The sequence below is a fragment of the Sus scrofa genome, chromosome 16 (genome assembly GCF_054392235.1).
Source record: "Sus scrofa isolate SSC_HxYL_T2T_F1_AM1 chromosome 16, Sscrofa_HxYL_maternal_Yorkshire_Landrace_v2.0, whole genome shotgun sequence".
NCBI classification, from domain to species: domain Eukaryota; kingdom Metazoa; phylum Chordata; class Mammalia; order Artiodactyla; family Suidae; genus Sus; species Sus scrofa.
The window spans coordinates 75,633,525-75,655,495 of NC_139398.1; the positions used below are offsets into that span (position 1 = coordinate 75,633,525).

General features: G+C 39.7%; 1 protein-coding gene across 10 annotated transcripts in view; it reads right to left on the reverse strand.

Moving 5' to 3' along the window:
* Window positions 1–21,941, reverse strand: part of TTC1 (tetratricopeptide repeat domain 1) — a 56,854-nt gene extending 34,913 nt beyond the window's left edge. For 7 of the 10 annotated variants that reach the window (XR_014830940.1, XR_014830938.1, XR_014830934.1 and 4 more), the window contains exons 1-2: window positions 21,887–21,941; window positions 20,229–20,589 (exon numbers count right to left, since the gene is read on the reverse strand). Coding sequence is in view for 3 of the 10 variants with exons in the window: in XM_003134097.6 (XP_003134145.2) it covers window positions 20,229–20,558 (330 nt within the window). In the remaining 7 variants the exon portion in view is untranslated. Of the gene's footprint in view, window positions 1–20,228; window positions 20,590–21,725 lie in introns of all 10 variants that reach the window. The other 3 variants (XR_014830939.1, XM_005672575.4, XM_021076916.2) reach the window with 2 other exon arrangements.
* Between the last annotated feature and the right edge of the window lie 30 nt (window positions 21,942–21,971).

Sequence of the window (21,971 nt, forward strand, 5' to 3'; positions counted from 1 at the left end):
ACTTCAGACTATACTACAAAGCAACAATAATCAAAACTGTATGGTACTGGCGCAAAGACAGAAATATAGATCAGTGGAACAGGATAGAAAGCCCAGAATTATACCCACGTACCTATAGCCAACTCATCTATGACAAAGGAGGCAAGAATATACAATGGAGAAAAGACAGTCCCTTTAATAAGTGGGGCTGAGAAAACTGGATAGCCACATGGAAAAGAATGAAATTAGAACACTTCCTAACACCATATACAAAAATAAACTCCAAATGGATTAAAGACCTAAATATAAGACCAGACACTATAAAACTCTTAGAGGAAAACACAGGCCAAACATTCTCTGACATAAACCACAGCAACATCTTCTCAGATCCACCTTCTAGAGTAATGACAATAAAAACAAAAATAAACAAATGGGACTTCATTCAACTTAAAAGTTCCTGCACAGCAAAGGAAACACTAAACAAAACGAAAAGACAACCCACAGAATGGGAGAAAATATTTGCAAATGAAGCGACTGACAAGGGATTAATCTCCAAAATTTATAAACACCTTCTGCTGCTCAATACCACCCCCCCCCAAAAAAAACCCCACAAACAACCCCATCAAAAAATGGGCAGAGGATCTAAACAGACAATTCTCCAAAGAAAACATACAGATGGCCAGAAAACAGAGGAAAAGATGTTCAACATCACTCATTATTAGAGAAATGCAAACCAAACCCACTATGAGGTACCACCTTACACTGGCCAGAATGGCCATTATCAAAAAAGTCTACAAACAATAAGTGCTGGCGAGGGTGTGGAGAAAAGGAAACCCTCTTTCACTGCTGGTGGGAATGTAAATTGGTGCAACCACTATGAAAAACAGTCTGGAGATTCCTCAGAAAACTAAAAGTAGAATTACCATTTGCTCCAGCAATCCCACTCCTGGGCATCTGTCCAGAGAAAACCATGACTCGATAAGATACATGTACTATAACGTTCATTGCAGTACTATATACAATAGCCAAAACATGGAAACAACCTAAACGGCCATCAACAGAGGAGTAGATCAAGAAGATGTGGTACATATACACAATGGAATATCATTTGGCCACTAAAAGGAAAGAAATAATGGCATTTATAGCAACGTGGATTGACCTAGAAATTATCATGCTAAGTGAAGTCAGTCAGACATTGAGACACCAACATAAATGCTATCACTTACATGTGGAATCTAAAAAAAGGACATGAACTTCTTTGCAGAACAGATACTGACTCACAGACAGAAAAACTTTGGTTTCCAAATGAGACAGGTTGGGGGATGGGAGGATGTGCTGGGGGTTTGGGAAGGAAATGCTATAAAATTTGGTTGGGATATCATTGTGCAACTATAAAAGTAATTGAGCAATTAAAAATGCTATAAAAAAAGAAACGGCAGTATATATACACAATGTAATATTATTCAGTGAATAAAAAGAATGAAATCTTGCCCTTTGCGACATGTATGGACCTCAAGGGCATTATGATATTGAAATAAATCAGAGAAAGACAGACACCATATGATTTCTATTATATGTGGAATCTAAGGAAAACAGCAAAACAAAACAAAAACCACCAAGGTCAGAGGTCAGGGCTTGGGAGGGATGGAAAAAATGAGTGAAGGGGTATATAAAAACCTTAAAATTTTTTTATAAATTATAAAATAATTTCAATTAGGGTAAAATCAAAACCCCACAAAAGCAAATTTATTTGATCAATTTTAAATTCACACAAATACAGACAAACCTACTCATCATTGACTAATCAAGTTCTAATAGTGAACTTTAACAATGAAAAGTTGCTTTCACATTAGAAAATGTATTAATGCAAGTTAGCATATTAATAAGAGGAAACTATATGATCATATGAATAAATGCATCCCAGGTCTTAAAATTCTGTTATATATACATATTTTTTGGTGTCTTTTTAGGGCTGCATCCAAGGCATATGGAAGTTCCCAGGCTAGGGGTTGAATTGGAGCTACAGCTGCTGGCCTACACCACAGCCACAGCAACGCCAGATCCAAACCATGTCTGCAACCTACACCACAGCTCACAGCAACACCGGATCCTTAACACACTGAGCGAGGCCAGGGATCAAACCCATGTCCTCATGGATACTAGCTGGGTTTGTTACCACTGAGCCATGATGGGAACTTTTGTAATATATATTTGTAAAAAGTTACACTAAAAATAAAAATTCTCTAGAGAAGGTCAACTCATCAGGTTATTAAAGTTAAATGTCTATCTATTAATGAATTTCAATCTCTCTGCTTTAATTCTAATCTCAAGCTACTTTCTGATCTCCATAGATCTCTGATCTATAATCTGTTCTCTACAATCTGTTTTCCAACTTATCAAGAATGTTCTATGAACACAGATGAGTCATTCAGATCGCCAGATCAGGCTTTTGTGAAGTCTGTGTATGTATGTGTATTAAGAGTTTTATTATTTGGTAAATTTAGAACATAAAGATCCCAATGGGAAAAGCCTAGATACAAGGTACACCAGAAGGAATTACTGATAAGAGCCAGCCTGAGTAGGCAGCCCTAGAAAAACTCATGGCATTTTTATAACTAGGCCTAAAAGAACTGGCAAAGAGCCGGGCTCCAGAATGTATTTCAGAGGCCAACTATTCTAAGGGAGGCATTTTATTTTTCCATAAATCACAACTCAGTGACCCATTCAGCAGTAAACACTGGAAAAGAGCTCTGCTTCCACAGACTGTATAAATTGAGGATTAATGCAATTATCAATATCATGCTGACTATCTCCTTGGAAACAGCTAAAAATAGCACTTTGAAGAGAAGGCTGCACTATCTCCCAGCTGTGCCTAGAGACTAACTTGATTGCAGTACAAAGCCTAGGATTTATTCTGCTGCTGGAACATACTCTTTTTCCTAAGGATGCACTTACACTGTGCAATGCTACTGGAAACCAAGGACAGATTTCGCAGAGTCTAAGTCTTACTTAGTATGCTAAGTGCCAGGAACACATAAAGGAACCGGTAGTGCTGGCATTCTGCAGCATTATCAGCTGCCAATTTCCTAGGTTCTGGTCTAACATGGTTAAGAGCCCTCTCACGTGCCTCCACAATGCCTTTTAATGCATTCTAGAGGCCTCATGGGGAAACAACTACCCTAGAACTGAATTTCCTTAAGAATGGGAACCAAAGATATTTTTACAGGGCTCTTTACCAAGTACTCCTCCCCATCACTGAAAACTCAGGGGGAAACAGTGATATTATTTTGCATTGTCAATCATCACAGGAACTGTGAAGGCAAATCTCAAATAGACAACGCCCCTGATAAATGGGGTTTCCTGCAACAAGTGGTTATTACAGTTGCAAACTTTCCAGCCTGCTACTCAAAAGTAAATACAACCCATATCAGCATAGCTTCTCACTGCTTAAAATTTGTTGTCACATGTTAGCCCATCTGCTTCTCAAGACAATTCTAAGAGATAGGCAATGGAAGTATTTACCTATCTCATGGGTTAAAAACAAATATATCAAGATTTGGAAATCTCTTATTCTTTACACTACAGCAAACTTCTATTCCAATCTACTCAACCTTATCTCCCACCACTACACAATCCCTCCCCTTTCAGTCTGATCTTATTCTTCATTCCATTCTTTTGCTTATGCACTCACCTTGGAATGCCCTTGTTTCTCTTCCATATTTTCCTTCCAACCGTCCAAACCAAATTTTCCTGTTTTCAAAGTCTAGCACAAAACCTATCTCTCCCCCAGGACAACCTTTCACTTCCTTCCCCCACAAGATCTTCCCCTGAATGCAGACTATACATAATGCCTCTAGTCTGGCAATTCAATTCTGCCTCACAGGGTATTTTTATTTATTTTTGAGGGTCTTTTTAGGGCGGCACCTGTGGCATTGGAAGTTCCTGGCTAGGGGTCAAATTGGAGCTGTAGCTGCCAGCCTATACCACAGCCACAGCCACAGGCACAGCCACACCAGATCCAAGCCAGGTCTGTGACCTACACTGCAACTCATGGCAATGCTAGATCCTTAACCTACTGAGCGAGGCCAGGGATTGAACCCACGTCCTCATGGATACTAGCTGGATTTGTTACCACTGAGCTGTGACAGGAACTCCCTCACAGAGTATTTTTAAGAGAATAAAAAAGCACTGCAAAAAGTCTGGAATGTTACATAATGTTTAAATGGTTTCATGGGTTGAAGAATACTGTACATCCCCCTTAGACCTGGGCAAGAGGGGTCTGTTAAGGTCCTCTTCTGACTGCACCCTTCCTCTCATGGGGCCCTGTTGGGACAGTCTCCAGATTTCCTGCCCGAGTCTTCTTAGCCTACTTTCAGTATCAGCATAAAACTGCCTGATCTGTCCCCCTAAGGGTGGGCTTTGCTGCAGGTATACATTATATTCCAGGTGTAATTACTTTGTAATTACCTGGAACCACCCATTTCTCCAAGGAGTCCTGGATTCTTTTAGTGCAGAAACCAAGATCTACATGCTAGCATGTTCACTGTAAACAGGGAGTCACTGCTTTTAGGCTCTCTCAGTGAAGAAACCCATGGAAATAAATCTTAAAAAAAGAAAACAAAACAAAAATCCCAGGAGTCAAAGAATGCACCAAGTGAAGTCTTTTACGTATGTATTCAAATAAGTGAACATCAGGAGTTCCCGTCGTGGCGCAGTGGTTAACAAATCCGACTAGGAACCATGAGGTTGTGGGTTCGCTCCCTGCCCTTGCTCAGTGGGTTAATGATCCGGCGTTGCCGTGAGCTGTGGTGTGGGTCGCAGACTCGGCTCGGATCCCATGTTGCTGTGGCTCTGGTGTAGGCTGGCAGCTCAGCTCCGATTACACCCCTAGCCTGGGAACCTTCATATGCTGAGGGAGTGGCCCAAGAAATGGCAAAAAGACAAAGACAAAAACAAAAACAAAAAACAGATAAGTGAACATCACACCAACTCCCACAGTGAAAATTCTGGTTCCCAGTAACTGCAATATATTTACTCATTTGCTCCATTCTACGACAAAAAAAAAAAAAAGTTTCAAAATTACACTATGAGTATGGCTACCAATAACCTACTATATTAAGTTAAAGATTTCTTTGCAGTTCTTTCTGACTTTAGGATATATCCTATTAACAGTGTACAGGCAGAGGACTATGTCCAAGTTATTGGAATTATCTTCTCTATATAATCAATTTGATAGTCATGTTAATATGCAATCAATTTGATATAATTACATTAATTTGTTACTGTTTGTAATTCATTTTAAGGCTTAATTCTTCCTATCCCTTCTGATTTAGTTTTAATATTGGAATGTGCAGAATATTTAGAGTTTGACACTCAATACTAGGTGGGACCCTTTTTTTTTTTTTTTTTTCCAGGCACACCCACAACTGGAAGTTCTGAGGCCAGGGAATGAATCCAAGCCACAACTATGACTTATGCCATAGCTGCAGCAATGCTGGATTCTTAAGCCACTGTGCTAGATGGGGGATCGAACCCGAACCACTGCACCAGATCCTTAATCCACCGAGCCACAGAGGGAACTCATAGGTGGGAATTCTGATGTGGCTAAGTAAGGAGGTTGCCAAATCTTCTAACTTAAAAGCAACAATGGAACTGGACAAAAAGATCAAAAACAACTACTTCAAGTGTCCTGGAAATGGACTAAAGGCTTACAACAAAGTGAGTAACACTCATGAAAAACTACTGAACTTCAAGAAAGAACCGTGGAAATCTGTGGCACATTTGCTAGAGACTGCTCTCATCTTCCTTCCAACATTCAATGTGGTAATTGTAACACAGCAAGGTAGGCTATGAAAAAACAGCAGTTCCACTGCTGGAGAAGGCTGTCCTGATTAGGAGAAGGTGAAACAATCCATGCTCAGTGGTGCTGCAATCTGAATGGGGAAGGGCAGGAGTTCTGCTAATTTGTGGTTGCAATCATGTTGAGCAAACAAAGGAACCCAGGGACCAGACAGAAACGTAACGGGAAGATATAAAAAGAGACACTCATAGAGGTACTTGATAAGCTTTTCAAATATCCCTGGCTGACCGGAGTTGGTATGCATGCTTAGGAAAAATGGAGAGGGCTAAAACTATTCACATATCCTTGTTCTATCAGAAGCCTGTATAAATGTGCTGAGGAGACTCAAGAGGGTCCAGTTGGGGCAGACCTGAAAATTATTTAACTTGGAATACACCTCTAAATCAACACACAGATCCAGTGATAGCAGGTGGAAGCCTTACTCATTTGAGATGTTTGAACATAATCTCTAGCCAGCTATTAGATGACAAGTAAGCTGTGCAGAAACGGAAGCAATACCAGGAAAGCCAGACTTAAAAATATAAACAAGAACAAAACCAAAACCCAATTAAGCAGAGCTATCAGCAGCCACACACTCCACAGAAAATGAATTGAACAGCTTCAGTCCGGGTAAATAACTAAACAAACAAGCAGAAGGGCCAAAGAGCAAAAACAAAAGTAACTGGGTGGTAGGGGTGGGGGAAGATCAGACTCTATAGAGTTGCTTCAATATTACTTAAAATGCCCAGTTTCAACAAAAAAATTATAAGCTATGCAGAGACAGAAAGGTTTGATTCATAATCAGGAAAAAAGTCAACAGAAGCATCTGAGTATACACAGATATTAAATCCAACAGACTTAGAAACAGCAATAAATAATTTGTTGAAAGAACTAAAAGGAATATATTTAAAGATTTATATGAGAGCATGATGACAAAGATTTACAAAAAAAAAAAAAAGAAATAACCATGAGATGGGGCAGAAATCATTTAAAAAGAAAAAAAATAAAACAAAAAGTTGAAAGCTTAAATAACTGAAATGAAAAGTTCATGGAAGGGCTCAACAGCAGATCTGAAGTGACATGAAAAAAAGTAAACTTTAGAGTAACAGATATTCAACCTGAGGAACTAAGAGCAGAAAAAAAAAAGATGGAAAAAAAAAATGAACAGACTCTTCACAATATCTGGACATGGACTCAAATCTAGAGATACCAGAGTCAAACTGTTCAAAAACAAACTGACAATCTGAGAGCAACATGATAAAAACAATTTAGGTATAGGGGAACAGCAGAATTATTAACATCTCCTTTCTTTCTTTCTTTTTTTTCCTTTGCTTTTTAGGGCCGCAATCACTCATGGCACATGGATGTTCCCAGGCTAAGTCGGAGCTACAGCAACACAGGATCTGAGCTGTGTCTGCAACCTACACCACACAGCTCATGGCAATGCTGGATCCTTAACCCACTGAGCAAGGCCAGGGATCAAACCTGCATCTTCATGGAAACTTGTCAGGTTCGTTAACCAGTGAGCCACAAAGGGAACTCCTATATTTCATTCTTTACCAGAAACAATGAAGGCCAGAGGCAGTGTAATGATATATTTAAAATGGTGAGGAGTTCCTGTTGTGGCTCGGTAGTTAACGAATCTGACTAGGAACCATGAGGTTGCAGATTCGATCCCTGGCCTCACTCAGCGGGTTAAGGATCCGGCGTTGCCGTGAGCTGTCGTGTAGGTTGCAGACACGGCTCAGACCCCACATTGCTGTGGCTGTGGCGTAGGCCAGCAGCTATGGCTCCAATTTGACCCCTAGCCTGGGAACCTCCATATGCCACGGGAGCAGCCCCAGAAAAGGCAAAAAGACCAAAAAAAAAAAAAAAAAAAAAAAAAAAAGTGAAAGACTGCCAATCAAGAATTAGATATTTAGCAGGACCATACCTCAAAATGAAGGCAAAATAAAGACATTTTACAGATAAAGACAGAAAAATATTTACTGCTACCAAACTTGCCTTACAAGACATACTAGAGGAAGTCCTCTGAATTGAAAAGGGATGACACCAGATGGTAAATCTACATGAAAAAGTGAAGAGCACTGAAAATGTTAAATATATCAAAGGTCCTATAAATATATTATTTTCTCTCTTAATTTCTTTAAAAGACAAGGTTATATAAGATATGGTTGGTTTTACAAAATACATTGACATACCATATATGACAATGGCAGCAAAGGAGGGAGAAGGAAATGAAACTACACTAAAGCAAAATTTCTGTATTTTACATAGCATTAAAATAGACTGGAATAAATGCATAATGTAATTCATACAGTGACCACTAAGAAAACTTAGCTAAGTTAAGAAACAGACGGTTCAAATGGGTTCAATCCTGGCCTTGCTCATTGGGTTAAGGATCAGGCTTAGCTGCTGCAAGCTGTGGTATAGATCCAGAGATAGATGTGGCTGTAGTGTAGGCTGGCAACCGCAGCTCCGATTCAACCCCTACTCTAGGAAATTTCATGTGCCACAGGTGTGGCCAGAAAAAGAAATAAAAAAAAAAATATTAAAATGGTACACTAAAAAATTAATGTAAAAAAGGCAGTAAAAGAAACATGAATAAAAAAGACACAAGATATGCAGAAGACAAAACGGTTGATGTAAATTCAACCATGTCAATAACCACATTAAATGTAAATGGACTAAACACTCCAATCAAATGTCAGAGAATTCCAGACTAGATTTAAGATCCAATTGTGTACTGTCTATAAGACAGACTTCAGAGACACACACACGGTGAAAGTAAAAGGAAGGAAAAAATATATAAACAAATAGTAACCATATAAGAGAGGAGGGTGGCTGTCTTAGTTTGAGCTGCTATCACAAAAGGACCATAGACTGGGTAGCCTATAACCAACAAAAAATTTCTCACAGTTCTTTAAGTCCAAGATCAAGGTGCTGGCAGATTCAGCGTTTGTCTGGTGAGGGCCCGCCTCCTAGCTCACAGAGGTCTTCTCACTTTAACTTCAAAAGGCAGAATGGTCAAGGGAACTCTCTTTGGTCTATTAGTGCACTGATCCCACTGATGAATGCTCCACCCACCCTCCAGACTTAATCATTTCTCAAAGGCTCTGTCTCTTAATACCAGTTAAGATATTCAATGGTTTTTAAGATATAAATGGGGGGGAGGAATGAAACCATTCACTCTACAGCAGTGCCTAGAAGTAACAGATAAAATAGCGTTTAAAATAAGAAATATTACTAGACAGGAAAGAATAGTTCATGATGATAAAGGAGTCAATAAAGCAGGAAAATATAACAGCTATAAATGTATATGCACCTAACAGCAGAGTTATAAAATACATAGTGATGGAGTTCCTGTTGTGGCGCAGTGGTTAACGAATCCGACTAGGAACCATGAGGTTGAGGGTTCGGTCCCTGCCCTTGCTCAGTGGGTTAACGATCCGGCGTTGCCGTGAGCTGTGGTGTAGGTTGCAGACGCGGTTCGGATCCCGCGTTGCTGTGGCTCTGGCGTAGGCCGGTGGCTACAGCTCTGATTCAACCCCTAGCCTGGGAACCTCCATATGCCGCGGGAGCGGTCCAAGAAATAGCAACAACAACAACAACAACAAAGACAAAAAAGACCAAAAAAAAAAAAATACATAGTGACTACAACTATAAATGTAATAAAATTTATGGAATAATTTAAAAAAACATAGTAAAAACCATGACAAAATTCAAAGGAGACAAAGAACCCACCAATCAACTGTTAAAGATTTCAATATCTCACTATCAAGAGTAGATAGAAATACATATGGAGAAATATACATACAACAAAGTATAGCCTAATACACTGATGTAAAATTTATGTCCACATAACTACTACTCAGATTAAGAAAGAAAACAGGAGTTCCCATTGTGGCTCAGCGGTAACAAACCCAACTAGTATCTATGACCATGTGGGTTTGATCCCTGGCCCTACTCAGTGGATTAAGTGTCTGGTGTTGCCATGAGCTATGGTATAGGTCTCAGACACAGCTTGGATCCTGTGTTGCTATGGTGTAGGCCAGCAGCTGCAGCTCTGATTCGAACCCCAGCCTGGGAACCTCCACATGCCATAGGTACAGGCTTGAAAATTAAAAAACAAAAACAAAAACAAAAAAACCTGCCAGAAAATTTTCATTGCCCCTTCCAAATTTGTGATTCCTCCTCTCTCACCCTAACCCCAAATTCCCACTCAATTTGTTCTTTCTTCATAGATCACTGAAGTTAGCATACTTCTAAAAAATTGTGACATCCATTTATGCTTGCCATCTTGGGGGAAATGTGTCTAAAAATGACTCTTAAGAGATTTTAGAGGTTCTAGACCCCTATGCATTCTTTAGTCTACACTTGTGTTGAATTTTGACTTGGCTAAATCTAACATTTTCTGATTCCTTTTATGTGCTAGTCATTTAACCCTGCAACTTTGTGAGAGAGCTACTATTATTATCCCTCTTTACAGCAAGTTAAATGATGGAGCTAAATAGATATGTCTAACTTTTCATGCTCTTAACCACAAGAATATATTGTCTGCCACAGGTAAAGAATTGTATGCAGGAAGAAGTAAATGAGCAAGGCACAGAAAATGATGTAAAAAAGTAATAAGCACAGAGCTTACATGCTTCACAGTCCTAAAAAAAAAGTCATTTTTATTTCTCCTGCTACAAGAATTAGAGCACTTGAAAAAAGAATGACACTGCTCCAGAACATGTCATCGAGTCCCAGACACCTGATCTATAGTCATTTTGAAACCCATGTTAAAAATAAACCTCTACCTCACTGAATCAGGGACTTGTACCACAGGCCTTGGGTTTTTCTTCTACAGTTAATCCAAGGCCATTTCCATGAAGTTAGCAAAAAAGATTCCTTGCAGATGAATGAATTTAATCTACAAGCATTTAAAATCTATTCTTTGCCCTCACAAATGCAGGGATGCTCAGGATCTTTTATTTTACAGGAAATTATTTTCTTGGATCACAAGGTCAAGACATGGGGAACGACACTTTCTTAAAGATGAAAGAATGAAATGTTATATTGCAGAAAACCATCTCAACAGCATACTTGTGTATTTTTAAACCAATTCCCTAAGTTATTTTAAAATTTCCTTACCACTCAAATCTCTGGTGACCCAATCTGAGTCTAAATGAGGCTCTTTGTTTTTATAAATAATGCCATTGTAAACTAAGTTAGGTTTTAAATGATAATCTGACAAACAGGAAGAAAGTGAGCATTTGAGAGAGGATACAAACTTGGTCTTAGCTGATACTAAAATTTAACTAGATCACTGAGGCAAAGCAAGACTTTTAAAAATAGTGCTGGGACAAACTAGTAGTCATTTGGAAAAATAAAGTCCTTTTTTTTTTTTTTTTTGTCTTTCTGCCTTTTCTAGGGCCGCACCTGCGGCATATGGAGGTTCCCAGGCTTGGGGTCTAATCGGAGCTGTTGCTGCCGGCCTATGCCAGAGCCACAGCAATGATGGATCGGAGCTGCGTCTATGTCTATGACCACAGCTCACGGCAACGCTGGATCCTTAACCCACTGAGCAAGGCCAGGGATCGAACCCGCAACCTCATGGTTCCTAGTTGGATTCGTTAACCACTGTGCCACGACGGGAACACCTGGAAAAATAAAATCTTTTTTTTTTTGACATGTCACACCATACACAAAAATAAACTCCAAGTGTACTGCAGACCTAGATGTAAAAAGTAAAACCATAGAAGAAAATACGTGAATACCTCTTTAACCTCAGTGTAGGGAATGGCTTTCTGTCACTCAAAATCTTAGAGAACTCCAACTGGTGTAAACACTGGTGTAACCTGCCAAAAATGTCACAAGATGCTCCTCCATTTCCTTCTTAATCATGAAACAACCACTCTCAATTAGAGACCCTGTCAATGCATTAGCTGGCGAGGGATATTCCCTAAACTTTTGGTCAATGAACACAACATTAACACACTTGACTTGGAACTTACAAGTGTATATCCCTTCCGTCATTATTAAACGACAAAAATTGCATTAAGTACATTGGAAAAAATCTCTTGATTAAATAATTCTGCTGTAAGCATGTGTTTAATAGACAATAGGAAGAAAACCAAGAGGGTCACATCAGCAAGTTAATTTCCATATTATGAATCTATCAGCAGCTCTCTGCTTCCCCCTGCAGCTTTGTAAAGTAACTGCCACAAAAGAAATGGGAATAAGCTTTTTTTTATGTCAAGCACAGTGAGCAGAGAGCAATTACATCTGGGTAAAAAGGAGGACTTTAAAGGGTTTTTTACTTGCTAAAGGACTGGGAAATGTAAGTTCAGGCAATAAAAATTTGTTTCAATCTTAAATGGATGAGGAAACCCCACAGAGACAGGGCTACACCAGGGACACCAGTGCTACAAATTACTCTGAAGGGAATTTTTTATCATTAAAAAGGAAACAAAAGCATCAGTTTTAGTTTCTATGAAATCAGAAATCATTTGTGTTACATATACCGACACATTTGCTCTTTCCACAAGCCACTTTTAGAAGTCCGATGGGAGTTTGGAGGGAGGATCTATAGATTTAAGCTGTAGTTAGAACCTGATTCTCATTGTCTTACCCTTCTGAGGAAAGATGATTGGTGTCAGAAATATTTCCTTGTTTTTTAGAAAAGTCCATTTCCCAAAACCCGATTTAACAGAAAGAAATTTCCTTATTTTGATACTGCTTAAATTCTGTCCAACAAGTCTTTTTTATTTTCTTGAGCACAGATCAGGATAAAAGAAAACATCCTATTATTAAGTTCTTCCGATGTTGCATACAGTCAGTACACTGGTTTTCCATGTCAATCTAGCTCTCTGTCTCCCCAGGTGTGGCCACAGTTCTGTCTGTACCAAAATGACCTGGGATATAAGCAGCAAGGACTTCCTGTATAGCACAGGGAATTATATTCAGAATCTTGTAATAACCTATAATGGAATATAACCAAGAAAAAATATAAATGAATCACTATGCTGTACATCTGAAACTAATACAATATTGTAAATCAACTATACTTCAAAAAACCAAAAAAACCTGGGGGATGCTTACTAACAAAGGAGATTCCTGGATGCCACCTTGCAAGTCTGTGGTATCAGACACTTCTCAGGGCTTTGCATGGTTAGTAAATTTCCTGTCATTCTTAGACACAACACTAAGTTTGAGAACCAATGATCTACATAAAGAGATCTTCCTTAATAAACACAGGAAACACTGACTGCCACCTTAACTCTTCCATCAGTAAATAACTTCCAAATGTTTTAAAGTAAAAAACCCTTGCTTCCCCTGGTTTAAACTCAAGATAAGAAATCTAAGGTCCCTTTCAGTTCTTAAATTCTACAATTTTATTTAATCACTTGTCAGTAGCATTCATTCAACTCAATACTGGTAAACTCTAAGAAATATGGTAACCTTAGTTCAAAAGAATACCCATTAAAAATGAAATAAAAGGTAAACAAAAAATCAGAAAGGATTTTCTCATGAAGTTAACAGAATATTCAGGCCACTACAGAAAAGTTACTTAATACTTTCTGGAAGCAACCAAGAGATTGTTCTCTGCAAACATGCCCACTGTTTTAACAACATTGATAAGATTAAGATAATGCAATGAGGTAGCAGAAATATGGAAATCAAAAGGCTTAAGTAATGTGGGATTTAAGAAAAATAAGATGGGGGAAAGACTGATATAGAACTGATAAACAGATGAATGGATCAAGAAGATGTGTATACATATATATACAATGGAATACTACCCAGTTGTAAAAAAAAAAAAAAGAAAAGAAAATAATGCCATTTGCAACAACATGGATAGAACTAGCGACTCTCATGCTAAGTGAAGTCAGAAAGAGAAAGACAAATACCATATGATATCACTTATATCTGGAATCTAATATATGGCATAAATGAACCTTTCCATAGAAAAGAAACTCATTGACTTGGAGAACAGATTTGTGGTTGCCAAGGAGGTGAGGGAGGGAGTGGGATGGACTGGGAATCCGGGGTTAATAGATGCAAACTACTGCCTTTGGGATGGCTAAGCAATGAGACCCTGCTGTATAGCACTGGGAACTACATCAAGTCACTTATGATGGAGCATGGTGGAGGATAATGTGAGAAAAATAATGTATATATGTATGTGTGACTGGGTCTCTTTGCTGTACTGTAGGAAACTGACAGAACATTGTAAACCAGCTATAATGGAAAAAATAAAAATCATTTAAGAACTGATACAGAACTAAACCAATACTTCCATAATGGTTCCTGGTTAAAGATTAAACAGTCTTAAAGGGAAGAACAATCCATTATAGTTTCAGAACCTGAGGAAAATGTTTTAAAATTCCAGAAACCATGTGCTCTGAATCCATGTTCACCAAGCAACAGATTTTTGGTCTCCCTTAAATGAATCTACGTGGATTTGTAAATGAACACTATATGCAAGCAAATGGCACCAGGAAGCAAACCTACTAAAATGATGAAATCTGCATTTGGGCTTACAAATTAAAAAACTTTTTCATTTGCATGCAAGAATTAAATCACCAGAGCCCTGACAAACTCAAAGTTCACCCGTCATCTCTGTATCTATTAAGGGCATCACCAGCTACCCAGCAGCTTAAGCCAAGGAATCATGCTATTTGCTCACTCCAGCCCTCCCAAATGAATCCAGTATGTCTTCTCTACTCCACCTCTAAAATGAATCCTGAAATCATTCACTTCTTGCCACCTGATCCACAGTTCAAGCTATCATCTTTGCCCAGGCTACCAGACAAGGTCCTATTTGGTCTTAATGTTCCTCACTGCCCCTTCGTTCTCTGCACAACCACTAGAATACTCTTAATAAAATGTAAATAACTTTTACACCTCTCCTGGCTTAAAATTACCCATCTGTTTCCTACTGCATTTGGAAAAAACCTCAAATTCCCTACCACAGTTCACGAAGTGTTCCATCATCAGACCCTCTCTTACTTCATCACCCCATTCTTTTCCTTAATCGCTATGCTCCAGCTATTGGTCCTTCCAATCCTTGCGTGCAAGAATATACCAAGCTTGTAGCTACCTTAGGGCCTTTATACTAACTGCTCCCCTTATATGGAATGTTTCCTCTCAGATCCTCACACACTTGACTTCTCTTCCCCTCCAAGTCTTTGCTGACATGGCACCTCTCCAGAGAGGCCTTTCCTGACCAACCAATTTAAAGCAGTTCTGCCCATCCTTCCAAATTCTATCCCTTCAATGCTTCATCTTATCATTCTCCCCACCTCTGCCCATACCCATCAATTAGAATATGTGTATGACAGAAGAGAAACCCTGTCTATTCACCACTGCATTTCTAAGTGCCTTAAACAATACCTGGCATGTGGAAGAAATGCAAACTTTTTAAAATAAATGAATGAGATAAAATCTCTAACTTTTAAGAACCCTCATGGGAGAGAACTTTACTTACTCAGCTATTCAATGAAGGATTAATGTGCAAGGCCCCACAACAGCAGTCCTTAAACTTTAGTGCATGCATAAGAAGTATGCAGAGAACTTACTTACACATGAGGCCTAAGAACTCCACGGTGATGAGCAGCCCATGAAGGTGCCACCACAAGGCAGTATATTCTATAGGTTCCCAAACTGTAAGCATCTTTGTATCATATTATTACAGCAATAATTCTCATCTATCAGATACGTCCACCTCAGACAAGCCTTTAAGAATCACTTATGTGGAAGTTCCCACTGTGGCTCAGTATAAACGAATCTGACTAGTATCCGTGAGGACCCAGGTCTGATCGCTGGCCTTGCTCACTGGGTTTAGGCATCTGGCGTTGCTGTGAGCTGTGGTGTAGGCCAGTGGCTACAGCTCCAATTTGACCCCTAGCCTGAGAACCTCTATATACTGCCAGTGTGGCCCTAAAAAACCAAATAAATAAATAAATATATAAATAACAATCACTTATTTGCTTTGTACATCTAGCACCTCTCAAATGGTAGTTAAAAATCTCATTCTTCTGGATAGTACTATCTACATTTAAGTTTTCACAAAGAGCTAAGACTGCTGCTGAAACACATACACAGTTCTTTCCTTAAGAGATTTTGACTGTTTTAACCCAAACTTTACTGCCCTCCTCCTCCATTATTCCTTTTTTTTTTTTTTTTTCTTCCTCAGCTGTGCCTGCAGCATGCAGAAGTTCCCAGGCCCAGGCCAGGATCAAACCCAAGCCACAGCAGTGACAATGAATCCTTAACTATTAGGCCACCAGGGAACTCCTTTTCCATTACTCTTGATCTATGAGTTATGCCGAGAACCATTACCCATTTGAGCCTAGATTATCTTCTCAGCCACAGGGCAAGTCTTGTTTTGTTTTGTTTTGTGTCTTTTTGTCTTTTCTAGGGCCGCTCCTACAGCATATGGAGGTTCCCAGGCTAGGGGTCTAATCAGAGCTGTCGCTGCCAGCATACGCCAGAGCCAGAGCAATGCAGGATCCGAGCCGCGTCTGCGACCTACACCACAACTCATGGCAACGCCGGATCGTTAACCCACTAAGCAAGGCCAGGGATCGAACCCGCAACCTCATGGTTCCTAGTCGGATTCGTTAACCACTGCACCACAACGGGAACTCCGTATTTTTTCCTTTTTGCTGAGTATACTTTACGTACAATATTACGTAAGTTACAGATGTACAATATAGTGGTTCATAATTTTTAAAGGTTATACTCCATTTATAGTTATTATAAAATATTGGCTACATCCCATATTGTACAATATACCCTTGTAGCTTGTTTTATATACAGAAGTTTGTAACTCTTAGTCTCCCACTCCTATCTATCTTGCCTCTCCCCCTTCTCTCTCTGCACTGCTAACCACTAGTTTGCTTTCTTTTTTTAATATTCACTATTTTTTGGATTCCACATATAAATCATACCATATGGTATTTGTCTTTCTCTGACTTATTTCACTTAGCATAACACCCTCCAACTCCATCTATGTTTGTGGCTGTCACCTCTGCTTTTGACCCATGGGCTATAAATTGGCAGTTCTATGACCACCTTCTCAAGTTCAGTTAATTTGCTAGAGCAGTTCACAGAACTCAGGAAAAGTTTACTTATTAGATTACCACTTTACTATAAAGGATATAACTCAGGCACAGTCGGATGGAAGAGGTGCATAGGGCAAGGTTTGTGGGAAGGGGCACTGAGCTTCCATGCCCTCAAGATGTGTCACCCTCACAGCACCTACATGTGTTCACCAACTCTGAAGCTCTCTGATCCCCATCCTTCTGAGATTTTGTGGAGGCTTCATCACATAAGCATGATCGATTAATCACTGTCATTAGTGATTAGTTCAACCTCCAGCCCCTTTCCCTTCCCTAGAGGTGGGGGTGGAGTGGGATGGGACCGAGAGCTCCAAACTTTGATAGACCTCATCCTTAGGGGCTTTCCAAAAGTCACCTCCCTGACATTAACTAAGATGTGGTTGAAAGGGGCTTGTTATGAATAACAAAATATACCTTGACCTCTTTTCACTTAGGAAATTTCAAAGGTTTTAGGAACTCTGTGCCAGGAACTGGTCAGATACCAAGTACATATTTATTATAAATCATATTACCACATCTGCTTAATTCATTTAACATTACAGGCAGTTTTCCATGTCAACACTAAGATTTATCTCCTTCCTTTTAATAACTATTATACACTACTGCATACGTATGCCAAAACTGTTTAAAGCAACATCCTCTGTTCAATACCAGCTCTAGTTTTCCAAAATTATGAATGACCCTACAACATATCTTTATATATACATCTATACACATATTTAATAACTTCCTTAAAATAAATGACTAAAAGAGAACAAGAGGTTTAAAGCCATACAATCCAATATGGCAATCACTAGCTACAAGTAACTATTTAAATTCAAATGAATTAATAATTTCTTCTTTTTTTTTTTGGCCATGCCTGTGGCATGCAGTTCTCGGGCCAGAGATTGAACCTGTGCTTGGTCATGGTAATGACCCAAGCCACAGAAGTGATGATGCTGGATCTTTAACCCACTGTGCTGCCAGGGAATTTCCAAGAATTTTTAAAATTTTAGTTGTCAGCTGTACTAGTCACATTTCAACTGCTCACCAATCGGATTACTGTTGAAATGTGGTCGCCAATGGCCAGTGGCTACCATAGTGGACAGTGTAGATACAGACCATTCCCACTGTTGCAGAAGGTTCTATTGAGAGCCCTAATCTAAAGAAAAGTTCACATAAAAATTTGATATCTGTATCCCACAGAAATGATGTAGCAATTCAAACTCCCAACACTGGCACAGGAGTTCTTTCCTTGTCAACATCAGAGCAATGTTCTGATCTGAGAAGTGAATATAGTGTTTTAATCTGCATTTAAAAATTGTTATTATTATTTTGTCTTTTTAGGGCCACACACGGGGCATATGGAGGTTCCCAGGTTAGGCGTCCAATTGGAGCTACAACTGCTGGCCTATGCCACTGCCAGAGCAACGCCAGGTCCAAGCCACGTCTGTGACCTATACCACAGCTCATGGCAACGCCAGATCCTTAACCCACTGAGCAAGGCCAGGGATCAAACCTGCAACCTCACAGTTCCTAGTCAGATTCACTTCTGCTGCACCATGATGGGAACTCCCTAATTGTTTTTTTTTCTTTTTCAAATTTTTATTTTTTGCTTTTTTTTTTTTAGGGCCACACCTGTGGCATATGGAAGTTCCCAGGCTAGGGGTCCAATCGGAGCTGCAGCTGCCAGCCTACACCACTGCGACCAGAGCTCATGCCAACACCAGATCCTTAACCACTGAGGGAGGCCAGGGATCAAACCCACATCCTCATGGATCCTAGTTGGGTTCGTTAACCTCTGAGCCATGAAGGGAACGCCTGCATTTAAAATTAGTGAGGTTGAGAGTTTTCCCATGTTTTGGCCATTTGTGACCTATAAAACCAAACCTTATGAGCAGCAAAGAGGCATTTCTTCATCTGCTTTGGTGGTTTTCCTATTAATAATTTCATAGAGATATTTACCACAACACCACTAAAAAAAAAAAGAATAGGGGAGAACTACAATTGGTGTGTTACACAGGTGTACACAGTCGTCAAAACTCATTGAGCTGTTCACATGAGAACTTAAAAGTTTCATAATATGTAAATACTGTAATTTTTTAAAAAGAAAAAACTTAAAAAGTATTTTGCTACTTAGAATAGTTTATAAGCAATAAAAGCAATTATTTCAAGTAATTTTTCAATAATAATATTTCAAAAAATATTCAAATAATATTTACAGAACTTAAAATTTCCTGATCAGGAGACAAAAAATGTTTTATTATAATGGGAATGGGGAACAGAGTATGTAACACTCTGAGATAAACCACTTGGTTGTCCAAATGATGGCACTGGAGAAAACTCACTTTAGCAGGGCAAAATATATTAAGGTATCAGAATTAATGTTTCTAAAAAGCCTGCACCAGTGATTTGAAAGCTGAACCAAGCACTCGCTTTCTGGAAAATCATTTCCCTCATGTTACTGAATGGTACTCGATTTAATTTTCCAAGCCATTTCTGCTGAAACAGTTTACAAACTTGGCTGTACTTATCCTTTATCCTTTCTTCTGGTGGCACGCCAAAGCTAAAAACAACAGATTTGATATCGAAAAGTGCTTAAGGAGGAACACAGACAAGTTGCTTCACCTCACCTCTCACTACATCCTCACTCCCACTGTTATACTGCATATTAGCATCTCATTCCATCACCAATCCATCAAAACCTGTTCAGCGAGTGAGCTCCTCGGAGGCATGAGTTACAAACCTCTTTCAAGTTCGTTGCAGACAAACTCAGATATTACGGTAACTTTTCAGGTGACCTTACTTATGAGATCAGTATGGAGGACACCAAGCCTCTGTCTCCCGAAGTGAGAGAGTTGCACAGTCACTAGCCCAGGGGCAAAGTAGCAGCAGAGTATACGTTTTATTACAGCATCTGCTTTGTAGGAAAACAGCTGTTTTTATTATTAAATTCTACATTATACTTTGGCTTGGAAATCAAAGAAATCCAGCTTTGAAGGTTAGTTCTGCCATTTATTAGATATGTGATTCCAGGCAAGCTGCTATACTATTCTTAGATGTTCTCTTACAGAATGCTAACAGTATGCATATCATAGGTATGTCCTAAGGATTAAATGAAAACACAAGTAACAATTTTCCCTCTCATTTTATGGATAAAATGTGGATCCGGTGTTGGTGTAGGTGGGCAGCTGCAGCTCAGATTCAATGAGTGACCCAGAACTTCTGTATTCGGTAGAAGAGGCCATTAAAAAAAAAAAACAAAAACAAAAGGAAGCTAGACAACATAGCAAATCATGCACAATAAATGTAATATATACCTTTTTCTCCTCATCTGGCATGTTTTTTTCCAGTTCTATTAGGTATTCTTCATCTAGTTCAGAGGAATTCACATCATCATCAGATTTGTTCTCAACCTTGTTGGGTCCTGGCTCCTCCTCAAATGAGGCACTAGAGTCATGAAAGCACTCCTCTTCTTCCTGGTCTTCCTGGGGACGAGCCTCAACATCCTTGTGCAGCTTGCTCTGGGTATGGTCATCTTTGGCATTAGCAACTGGAGGGCTAACACATTCTGCTTCGTGGGTATCTGTAACTTTCAAACCATTGAACATATCCTCTGAAACCATACAGTTTTCTGACTTCTCTCCCATGCTCAATCGTGAAGGAGGTGAAGCTCAAACTCTGGGAAAGAGAAAACATGTTAGGTAATGGTTATTTATCTACCTATCAAATGCTAACCATCACATCTGAACAAATTCCTGCATCAAAGCCCAAATTGTACCCTAACATCTTTTCATTGAAATTCATTCATTTATGTATTCACATATAAAGGATATCATAAGTCCATAAACAATGTCAAATGTAATTTTAACCGATACTTTTCAGAACTTTTTTTTTTTTTTTTTGCTTTTTAGGGCCACATCTGTAGCACATAGAAGGTCCTAGGCTAGGGGTCAAATAGGGGCTGTAGCCACTGGCCTACACCACAGCCACAGTAATGCCAGATCCTAGCCACCTCTGGGACCTACCCCACTGCTCACAGCAACGCAGGATCCTAAACCCACTGAGCAAGGCCAGGGATCCAGCCTGCATCCTCATGGATACTAGTTGGGTTCGTTAGCCGCTGAGCCACAATGGGAACTCTCCAGCACTTCTCATAAGCAACAAGATAAAACCTATTTAAACGTGACTCTTCCACTTTCCACTTCTTCCAGTTTGTCCCAGTAGCAAAAAAGTAGGCAGAAGTGAAAACAATGGCAAGAAAAATGAAGAGTCCCTAACCTTTATTCAGAATAAACAGCAGGTTGTAAATAAGAAACTATGGCCTGTCTTTCCAGCACCACCACACGAATTACCAAAAGAGTAATTATCAATTTCACCCAAATGTGTGTGGTAGAGCCGAGGCAGGTTAGAGTGGAAGGGGAGCCCTGGCTCAGGTGGCCCTAATCAGGATTCTCAAGGGGGTCAGAATCAGCCACTAAAAGCGTGGTTCTCAACCCTGGCTGCACAACATTAACACTTTGGACGCTTTACCAAGAACGAGTGCTCACTATCTTACACTCTACAGATTCTGATTTACTGGTCTGGTGTGGAGCCAGGGCATCTGTATTTTTAAAAAGGCATCTCAGGTGATTCTCACGTGCAGCCAATTGAGAACCACTGCTGCAGAAGCTGAATCAGACTGTCACCAGCCCCGCCCCTCCGGTCGCAACAAATTCACGCCAACGACCCTTGCTTGTGTTGCGACAATAGCCCGAATTCCCTCCAGCACGTCTCAAGAAAACTTAAAACAACACGATTTTAATAAGGAGACTTGCCTCCACAGCAACGTTTTGTTTCTCTGCGCTCCCAGGTGGAGTGGAAAAACGCAGGAGGTTGAGGCCCCAGGGTTAAAGACGGGCCACCCCACGCTCCCCAAGGATTCGTACCCTAGCTGTGTCCCTAAACCTGAAGAGAAGACACCTAAGCGGCTACTTACTGCTTCACAGCTCCTAGCGTCCTCACCTTCCCAGCTTGAGATCCTCTTCTTCCGCTCAGTCAAGGGCTCTTCCGTCGGCGCCAAT